The sequence below is a fragment of the Lupinus angustifolius genome, chromosome LG12, assembly GCF_001865875.1.
Source record: "Lupinus angustifolius cultivar Tanjil chromosome LG12, LupAngTanjil_v1.0, whole genome shotgun sequence".
Classification (NCBI taxonomy): Eukaryota; Viridiplantae; Streptophyta; class Magnoliopsida; order Fabales; family Fabaceae; genus Lupinus; species Lupinus angustifolius.
This window is the reverse complement of record NC_032020.1, coordinates 7,943,684-7,954,675: the sequence shown is the minus strand read 5'-3', so window position 1 is coordinate 7,954,675 and position 10,992 is coordinate 7,943,684. Positions and strand designations below refer to the sequence as shown.

Below are 10,992 nucleotides of genomic sequence, written 5' to 3'. Positions count from 1 at the left end.
GCATTAACATTCGCCTGGCTAAAGGCGGGCAAAGTCGGAACCAAATCTATCACGTTCAAACCATTTAGAAACACATCACCCAATTGTTATACAACATTACACACAAGAGTTTAATAAAGACGATAAGAGCAAAGATTCTTCATTAAGATGAAAACGAGTTACAAGGCGATTAAAAAAGAGAAAAATTACAAGAAACTTAAACACAAAAGTTATAAAGGCCCCCCACCGTGGCCACGAAAAGACATCAAGACCGGCTCACCATCATCGCCCCCCACTAGCAAGCGCCCGTCTTCAACATAGGCCCCCAGCTGCATCCAAGACCAGTCTTTGTCTGGATACGCCAGAGCTAGTTGGGACTGAGCACTCTCCCAAGCATCCGCCGCTGCCTCACCCACAGCCTGCTCCAACTGCTCTTTCTCCACCTCCAGTGTCCGCACCCGAGCCTCCCAAGACGCCTTCTCTTCATTTAATGCCTGCACCTACCCAAGAAGTGCAGCACTTTCTCGCTCTGCAGCCTCAGCACGAGTTTTCCAGGCTACAGACTCCCTTTTCTCACCGGCGAAGCGCTTCCTCTTTAGCACGAACAGCCCCTTCTGATTCCATCACTTGGGCGGTCAATTTTACCTTGTCCCTTTCCAAAAACCCCACGCGAGCGGACAGATCCGCCGCCTGGGCCTTGGCGACCTCACCCAGTCTGGTCAGCTCCGCCTTTTCAGCAGCATGGGTATCAGCCATTTTCTGCTTCTCCGCCTCATGCGTGGCCCGGAGTTTCGACGTCGTCGCATCCGCCACCCGCGACTCCAAAACCCCATCCACCTCCAGATACTTTTGGATAGAAGCAATAAGAACACCGCTTCCTTTCACGTTCTGCAGCAGGACGGATAGAGGTAACTTGTCAAAAGTCTCATTGGCATTTGCATTGAGGAGCGCCTGCTCAATAACCCGAGGGACGCTAACAGGAGAGATGTGGTCTTGACTCCCCTTAGCCCATTTTCTCCTGGTCGACTCAGATGAACGACCAACGTCCTCTCCAACTGGCTGCCCAGAAGGAGGGGGCACCGAGGTCCCGGCTTCGTCCCCAGTTGACACGGGCGGAGGGATTCCAGCAGTTTCGGCAAGAAGAGCCGCTTCAATTGGTACAACAGGAGGCGTTTCAGGAGCCTTGTGAACCAGCTCTAGTTCCACCAAATTCCGAGGCGGCCCCCCACTCTCTGAAGAAGGCGGCGTATCTGCCTGGCGGGAAGACCCCTCAGTAGGACATGGAATGGGAGATGACGTCCTTTGACGCTTGGAAGAAGCAACATCCTTTTTAACCAAAGCGGCGGTCCTTTTCAAAAGAAGACTCTTCCTCAGCTTCTCACTCATCTTGACTTTTAGTTTGACTGCACAAAGAAGAAGAAAAACATTAACAACAGGATAAGCAAATACAGACAAGCAAAGTAGTAAAAGATGAACCCAGTCCACCCACCGACAAGGTCCACTAAAGCACCGCCCCCATCACGGATCGCCGAGCAAGGAAGAATTCCCCCCTCGTCAATCCAGTAGGATATGAGTTCAGCAGCTTTCGCCTCTTCCGGAGATAAGTCCCCGGTCTCCACCAAAAAGCCCTTGGAAGGGCGTTGATGGATCTCCCCCTTCCAAGCAAAAGGGAATCGCGGCTCGCCCGACTTGCTGAGACACCAGTCATTCCACGCCCGTCTGACATTGACCTTAAAATACCCGCCCTTCCATTTCTTCTCGTTCGAAGAAAACAGCGTCATCAACCCCCGTTTTGGCCGAGATATCAGGCTCGTCCAACCATAGCGTCCTTCCTTTTCTTCATCTGAATTGGTGCGATGTCCGACCCGGAACATCCAGAAGAATAGCTTCAGAGTACAAGGAAAGCCCGTCGCCCAGCACATGATCTCGAACGCCCTAATAAACCCCCACGAATTTGGGGTCAGTTGGCTCGGTGCAAGCTGCAGGTGCACCAGAATCTGACTATCCCACTCCTCCAGTGGGAGACGAAGCCCCAAGCGCCGGACGTATGCCTCGTGCATGAAGAAGGTGTACTTATCTTTCCTCTCCTCGGCAAAGTCGTAACAGACCCGCTCCACTGACTTAGGAGCAACGGCCTCGAAACCATGAAACGACTCTTTGGCCACAGGTAGGCTGAGGGAACTCCCATAGGGGAACGTGCAAGGCGTCCCAAGCACTTCTCTGTCCACCCACCAGTAGCGGGAATCCGCCCCGGCCAACTCCGCTGGAACAGACAGTTGCGGAGCCTTTGACTTATATGTCNTCATCGTCATGAACCTGCCATCACAAGAGTCATCAGATTCAGACTCAGACTCGGAACTGCTGCTCAAATTAAGCCCATACTTGGCACGCAGTGAGGCCAGATAGTCATCGGCACCCCTCCAATGAAACCCTACACCTCCACCTCTGGGGGGGAGGGACAACATTCAACGGTTCAAGAACCTCCACCAATGCATAAGACGAAGGTGTCAATTTTTGGAAACACGGTGGAGGTCCAGGAAGGATCTCCACGTCGGAATCAGACTCATAATCACAAATAAAAACCATGAAGATCACACGAGAAGCAAGAAATCGCAGAATGAATTCAAGGGTTTTTGAAAATGCGTAAAAGTGGAAACATCACAAAAACCTCTATTTATGGAAGAACCTGGACCATGGGCCAAATCACCAGGCCCATCCATATCCTCATCAGAACCATAGAAAAACACTCAAGTGCAATCCAATGGAAACCCGAAAAACGAGGGAAATTCGGCAAGATCCAAAGGTCGTGCCACGTGCTAGCAGTTAAGTAACCAGCTATCAATCCCAAGACACAATAAAGTTCGGCGGATGTTAAGGGTCAGAGTAGATAATGATGAAACGTCCCACTCCAGCCAATGCACTGCCCAAGGTCATTAACACCTACCACGTGGCGCAAGGAACTAAGGAAATACGTCATAAGTCTCAAAGAGACGCCAAGCTACTCAAGATAGATCCATACGCCCAATAGGACAATCACCCAGTTCAGAAGCATCGCATCCGTAACAGGCCTCGCCCGACGCCTAGGCCAACTCAATCAACGCCCTTTCAACCTCAGGTCGTCGAACCTCATGCGGACGGTCCGCCCTGAAGAGGGTACTGCCTCCCCACAAGCTCGCCCAACGAAGTCACAAACTTGGTCGCCAAGGCAGATCTCTCACCCAAATCAAACGAAGCTCGTATCAAGTCTCCCAGCATACTCGCCCAGCATCCTGGCAGACTGGGGGCAACTGTTCCTACCCGGCGAACCAAAGGTCCCATGCTTGGTCGCCGAGGTGGGCCCCACTTGTTGGGACCACCAGAGTTGACCCAAGAGACAACATGCTTTCCGTACTCCACCAACCTACCTGCCAGCACAACAGACGGGTTGCAGAACGGGTACCAAACCAACCACAGGCTAGAAGACAAGAATGACACAGTGTACGGTCCTAACAGACCACCTGACATGGGAAAAGCAACTCCCGACAACATCTTTGGTCGGCCACGCGTCGCACCACCAGCCAAGAGCCCAATGTCAACTCTCCCTTCTATAAATAGGGATCTCCACCAACAGGAAGTATCTTAATCTCTTCACTCTCTAACATTACTCACTCTATTGATATTTGTCTTCACTATTCACTCACTAAGTTCATACACTGACTTGATCGTCGGAGAACCTTTTCAGGTACCTCCACCGGCGGGTCCAGCTCTCCTACTTCCTCCTGCTGCTTGACGACTACCTTCCACCCCTTCATCAACATCTGATCAACCACTGTCCGCATCTTTGTGTTCTAATAAAGAACATAGACCTCTGTTGGTATCAATTTTGTATAAGATGAATGTTAACTAGGGACACACAAGCGTAGAAGCAATCTGGTATTCTTGACCCTGCAATTTGAAGTTTTATTCATACTCTTTTGCTTCCAACATTTTCGCTCATCCCATCCCCATTTATTTCTTAATCAAATCGAGTGCAATGTCAATGTATTGTTAGTGTATAGATTTATACACAGTCAATTAACTCATCATTTACTAATTATTTGTATTATTTTTTTATGAAAAGTCAACGATGATAAAACATGAATGATGAACAATACAGTGATAGTGTATAAAACTCATTTACTGTCAATTAATACATTTTTACTTGCATGTCTATGCTGATCACGTTGATGGTCAACTACCAAACACCAAAACTTACAAGGGCATGGTTTGATGCTCCCTTTTAAGTTTTGTGATTTGATTCTCTCCTCTTTTATTATGATTGATTTATTAATTAAAAAAGTGATTGTTGAGAACATGAGATTGAATGATGATAATGATTAGAAAAACTCGGTGTGCCCATGGTTAGATATGTGGTTGGCCTTTAATACTCACTTCCATGTAAATTTTACAATTATTCCCACTAACTGTGTTTAAATTATCTGATCTATGTAAGGGAATATATTTGGTAGTACCAAAAATTTGTGGTAGACTTATAACTAAAACAATTATACAACCAGACATACACCTGTCCCTAAGTAATACAATTATGCAATCTCCAAAATACATGTCTGAATATAAAAATAAGTTCCTATAAATATTTGCCTAAATGTGAATATTCTGACAATAATAACTTGAAATGTATGCTTTTTTTAATAAAGATATATACTCAGAAAATAATATTTTGAAATCTATATACATATTCAAAGTTGTCCTGAGTTTCTTTACCCAAAACAAAGCTAAAAAATGAGTCTTTGTTCTTCCACTTTTTCAAATTCAACAAAGTAGTGGTTTATCAAAAGAAAAGACGAAAACGAAAATAAAAAATACCTTTCCTTTTCACTTGGGGTTTTTGAGCAACTCAATAGCCTTACGGGTAAGGTAATGAAGCATAGGTTCAATGCATAATGTTTTTTAAAATTATACAGTTTGACAAATGATGAAAACTATTTTTTCACTTAGACACTAGTTAGTCTGAATGGAAAAGCAATTTATGAAAATGAATACTTGCAACTAAACAAAAAATGAATACTTACAATTAAACGAAAATGAAAATATTTCGAGTTATGAAGAAGACATGCATGATGATGAGATTAAGGTTATAGTGTTTGGTGGAAAAGATGAGGGATAGTAAGGTATGTAGTTGAGACTTCAGATTATGAAGACATAAAAGAGAAAGTAATCATAAATGAGGATATTGTGACATTACTAATTGGGATGATAAAAAACAGGATTCATAGATACCTATAAAAAGAGTAAGACTCCTTTCCATTAATGGAGAGACAAGTGACACACATTAACACACAAAATACAATATGTAATAACAATTTTACCCTTTTGTGTATAATAAAATTACTTTTTTGCCATTAAAAATGTGAGCAAAACAATCACTTAGCCTCTCCATTAATGGAGATAATCCTTATTCCTATAAAAATACCTGCAATACGTAACTTGAACTGACCCTAAGGGATGAATTTCCTCCATTAATTATATAGAATGGTGCTTATAATACATAATTTTTTTCATTAGGTTTCTCTTTTCATTTTCTTAGTTTTCCTTTCTTATCAAATCATGTCACAGTTTTGGAGTTTTGTCTATTATTCATCATAATTTATAATATACGATTGCTTGCTAGCGAAGTAATTTTGGGTTACATTTTTTCTTTCTCTTCTACTAGTGATCACTCTATCTAGTCTTTTAAAGGCTCCAATTATAATTTAAGTCGAATCTAAAGGAATAAGGCAACATCAGTAGCTAACATTTATTGTTATTTTGGAAGCGTTTTTGTTACACAAAATGTATCACTTCATATCGTCAATTGTGATTGACCAAAAAAATACTTAATAATTAAACTTTCAACCTAAATATATTTTCGTAAACCATTACAACTAATAATATATTGAGTTCACGTTCTGTAGGATAACAGATGTCTGTGATCCTCAATGAGAAGTAAATTTTGTGGTGAATTTTACTCTTTTTCTTGACCATTATCCTCAAGGCAATTTGATAGGAGAATGCAATTAACAATAATATAATATAACTATTACTTTTTTATAATTTCATGAAATTTAATAGATAAAGTTTGATAATTCATTCCAGATTCATTTTAGGGATACAATAAAAAAATATAACAACAATCAAGCTTTTATTAATAAAGTAGGTAAATTCTTCAATCTATTTTTAGGCAATTTGTTCCATGGAAAATGAATGAAAAGTGAAGTTGAAAACACCTCAGCTACTAGGTTGGAAGTTCCATTCAGGTAGAGAGAAAAGTGCTATGGTGTTTTAATGTTGAAACTGAGTCTATCATTAATTTCCATTTAGTGTTGTTATGAATGCTTCCCACCATTTTGATGTTTCCTTACTTTTCAACATGGCATGTATAATGGTCTGCACATGGATGTTAAATTTCACAGTAAGCTAGCAATAAAAAAGAACAATGAACCAATGATATTTTTTTGGTTCTAGCTTAATCACTCCAACCGTTTAAATCTACTCCTCAAATTGAACATTTATGAAATATGAAAAGTAGGGGTGAGAACTCATATAACTTATAGTACCATATGTCATTTAAATGAGACATTAAGATCCTATTAGATCCTCAAATATCGTATCAGGCTAAAAGTCAAACATTCGATTCTTAAGAGTAATATTTGTTAGAAAGAACAATTACACACTTCAAAAGGAGAGCAAATCTGCTGAATAGAGATACATACAATGATGATTGAGTGACTATAGACTGACTCATGCTTAGTTTCTACCCAACCCTAAATATTGTCTGGGTGAGACCCAACCATATTCGAGTCCGATCATGACCGGACTATACTAGGTGAGCGGGTAGGATCCAGTCCTACTTACTCTAACTCAATGTACCATGATTGTGATTGGTTAAATAATATATTTAAATTAAAAATTTAATAATTAAATTTATTCTGACCAATCACAATCAGTAGTGTATGAGGTGATATATCTTTTGGGGCAGAAGATATCTCTCCTTTACAGGAAAGTAGTTCTTTACCTGAATAAGAGTATACTATTAATTATACCAAAAAAAATTATATGTGCTTTAATTTGACTCTAATGCAGAATTCATGCCCATAACATCCTTGTGGGGATTTCATACCATTTAAATCATATTCATTGGCTTTTAAATAGTACTATGTCAGATAAGAAGAATGGCTAACCTTGTAGAGTAAAATTTGGGATATTGAAGATTTATGGTAACTCGTCTCCTTATTGTTGTATTCATCCAGTAGCTTATCACCCACAAAAAATAAAAAATATTATGGCTATATCATTAAAATATAAGTGTAATATTTATATATTGTGTAAAGATTTATACACATTCAATATATTATTTACTATTTATTTATATTATTTTTTTAATAATCAATAATAATTAAAAATGAATAACATATAATACAATATTAATGTATAAAACTGATATACTGTTAGTGCATACATTTTTTTCTTAAAATATATATTAATTGATGCACTCATCTTCAAACTAAATCAATTCCAAGTAAGAGTCCTAATAAAGAGACTAAGAAAAAGAAAGGGATTAAATTATATTAAGCTCTTGTAGTTCTGACATTTAAAAAACAGAAATAGAAATATTTTCTGTTATATATTTCTTTGGAGTAGGTTTAGAAGAGTCCTAATAAAGGGAGAGAGGAGAGAAAATCAGTAGAACCATTATGAACAATCAAATTCTTCCTAATAAAGTAATACCAAAAAAAAGAAGGAAAAATAACACATTATAACACTTTTATTTATTTACGATTAAACAACATTTTTCTTATCAAAATCAAAAGAAGAAACAATAATTTTGGATCATTGTTCAATTCTTCCCCTATCAAATTTTTAACTAAATTAGAACAACTCATTTCAATATATAAGAACTGATTTAAAAATATAAAATAACTTATCTAAGGAGGAGTAAGATTCTACATAGTAAATATATTTTTTCTTCATAAAATATAGGTAAATAGTAATCTACATATGTTATGAATGAAATTCACTAACCTCTTTAGGGTCATCATATGAGACCTGTATATGATAACTTATAATATTATGAAGACGATCACGAGCTTTTTCAAATTTCCCCTGCATGCATCATTAATATTAAGGCTTGATCAGATAAAATTATAATGCAATATTTATGCATCGTTAATGTAAAGATTTGCATTTGGTTAATATATCATCACCAATCAATGATAATCCTTTTTTTATAATTTAATAAAAATGAATGGTAAATGATGAACTATCGGTGCATACATCTAATAAAATTATGCATATGTTAAGAAAGATGAGAAAAAGAATAGTGAATGATGAGGGGAGAGATACCTGAAATATGAGAAGTTCTACCCATGCCAATCCCAGGTTGATCCCTGTTGATGTGTCCTTATATTTATTGTATGTATCTTTTAGTAAATTCACTGCTTTATCTTTCTTCCCAGATTTGCTGAGACCCACAGCATGTACCTGCAATTTTGATTACAATTATCCACATATTTTTTCTGGATAAAATCAATTTACATCCAATGTCCTTCTCATTAATTTTAAAATCCACACTTTAGTATATGAGACTTTTATTTAGTAGATTATGAAAAGAGTAAATATATATAGTCTTATCTTCACAAACAATTTTATGGTCTTTTTAAATCATAAGATAAGCAATTTTATTGCTTTATTGAGGTTCATCCTTTTTTAGTTGATTTTAAAATAATTTTTTTCTTTAAAAAAAGCTTTTGTAAGGAATTTGAACCCATTTTAGAACCATCTCTAAACCAAAATCGAACTAGTTTAAAAATCGATTCTAAACCAGAAATGAATATTAATAGGTTTTAAACTTAAATTAGTTATCAACCACATAGTTACATGATTTACTCATTTACCTTATTTATTATACACCAAATTTAATAAGCCATGGAACACATATGAGCTGGTCGTAAAAATGATGAACTAGAATGAACCACTTATCGACTTATCGTGTACCAAAACTAGTATTGCATCACCATGAAACTTATATCAACCAATTTTGGACATAAACTTAACTGTTTATAATCACTCAATTTAGAAATAAACAAACCATTTATAGTTTGATTATTTCTTGAATGAAAAAATTAATGTTGCAAGAACTTTATCCATTCAATTGGGTGTTCTTAACTTGTGGTGGATTAGTCATTGTCCAATATGATTTCCAGAAACAAATTTATAAGCAACAACAAAAGGATTACCTTTAAGGAATAAATGGTATCTTCATCAGGTTCTTTATCAATCTTGGGACATTTCTGTTTTTTGTGATCTGTGTTGATCATTATCCACAGTGCCTCAAGTGCATCTTTTGATCCATGTGATAGTGATGCACTTCTTATATCAGATGACACATTTGTATGTGAAAAAGACCAAGGAGCAGCATAAGCTGTGTTCAACTTAGGATTCAACTTAGTACTAAGATTAAACAATCCAACAACACAAGCCAAAGCTAGAGAAGCTGCACTCACTCCTCTCAGTATTTTGTTATCACTATTCTCCTCATTCTCTGAAGGCATATAGGACTTATTGTTAAGCATGCAGTTTACACGACCAAATGAACGCGCAACTTCATGGCGCACGGACAAATGTGAGAGACAAAGAGTAGTGGCGCGATTAAACGTGAGATGAATTCTGCTTACTCTTGCATGTGATGATTCATTTGTGCTGTGGAATTGGCGCGGTGGAGCACTAGGAAGGGAACTATAGCATAGGCGAATTGCAGATTCCATTTGATTCATATACTACAAAGGGACAATTTAGGCCTGAGTGCAAAATAGTGATAGTCATATTTATGATCCAAATTTAGAATAACATATACAACTCCAGAATGAAGGTAGGTATCATTTTTTTCAACTTTGCAAGAAAAAAGCAGTTTGAACTGGCAGGGAATATTGCTTTGTTAAATATACTTCTTTAACTCCTAGATTGATTCCAACGTGTTACACATTTATGATGAAGGGCTTAAGCTTTTTTTTTTATATTATTTGCCCCCACCTTAGGATAAACCTTGGCTTAAAATAAGGGAAATCTTGTAATTAACATGTGGAGAAGGATTCTAGACAAAAGATATGATTTTCTTTACCTATTTATCAAGACTAGAATCAGAATTATTTCTGATATTTCAAGAACTTTATAGTGTATGAATGTTGTATAATGCTTTTTATCTTTGGTTTTCTGCTGGATGAATTGGGAGAAATACTTATCTAAATAGTTCTGCTTTGTAGAAAAGGGAAAAAGAAAAGGTTCGGTATGTACCACATTGTAAAAAAAGATTCTGTTTTAACAAATTGGGAGAAGATAGAGAAGCCATGTTCTTACAAGATCCAAGTTCGTTGTAGAACACTAGCACTTCAGAGATTGGTTCAGGATTACAATAAAGATAGATGTAAATGAAAAAATAAAAAACACTAGATAACGTTGAGATTCTTTCTAAGCTATTAATTGAAAATAAACATCTTGATTTTAAAGTAGTTTCATGTTTGTGATACTGTTCCAAATTTCTCATTAATAATTAAAAATAAAGTTAGATACATCAACATTTTACGAAATCTAGGCTGTGATTTAGTAAAAGAAGTAATCAGTTCTCCCTTAGATTTAACTTTTAAGTTTATGCTGATAAGCTTGTGGCAATTGTTTAACACCGTTACATATTTCGTCATTAGTACTAGGACATAAATGTACATATAAATAAGTAGAAGTTATCTATAGTTGAAAATTAACAATGTCTTCTATGGACACTAGTGTTAATAGAAAATGTCTGTCATGGAAAACCATGTCAAGTCCGTTAGATTTGGGTGTGCAAAAAATCATCCCGCTTACATGCCTAGGAGAACGAGATATAATACGTGGAATTTACTTTCCAAATATGCTATATTCACATGAGCTTATTCGAGTAGGCAAATGAGTACCTTTTACCCACTATTAAATGATATTTTTTAGTCTATGCCAATATGATTTAAG

General features: G+C 37.2%; 1 protein-coding gene across 3 annotated transcripts; it reads right to left on the bottom strand.

Moving 5' to 3' along the window:
- Nucleotides 6,069-9,861, bottom strand: LOC109361718. 3 transcript variants are annotated; one of them, XM_019607251.1, is made up of 6 exons: nucleotides 9,234-9,861; nucleotides 8,341-8,478; nucleotides 8,020-8,100; nucleotides 7,179-7,250; nucleotides 6,262-6,384; nucleotides 6,069-6,216 (listed from the first exon to the last, which is right to left on the bottom strand). In XM_019607251.1, exons 1-5 carry the CDS (start codon nucleotides 9,768-9,770, stop codon nucleotides 6,304-6,306), a joined length of 909 nt encoding a protein of 302 aa, XP_019462796.1. In that variant the 5' UTR covers nucleotides 9,771-9,861; the 3' UTR covers nucleotides 6,069-6,216; nucleotides 6,262-6,303. The 3 variants fall into 3 exon arrangements, with proteins under 3 accessions (XP_019462796.1, XP_019462797.1, XP_019462795.1); XM_019607252.1 differs by having other exon boundaries at nucleotides 6,069-6,222; nucleotides 6,268-6,384; XM_019607250.1 differs by having other exon boundaries at nucleotides 6,069-6,384; nucleotides 9,234-9,860.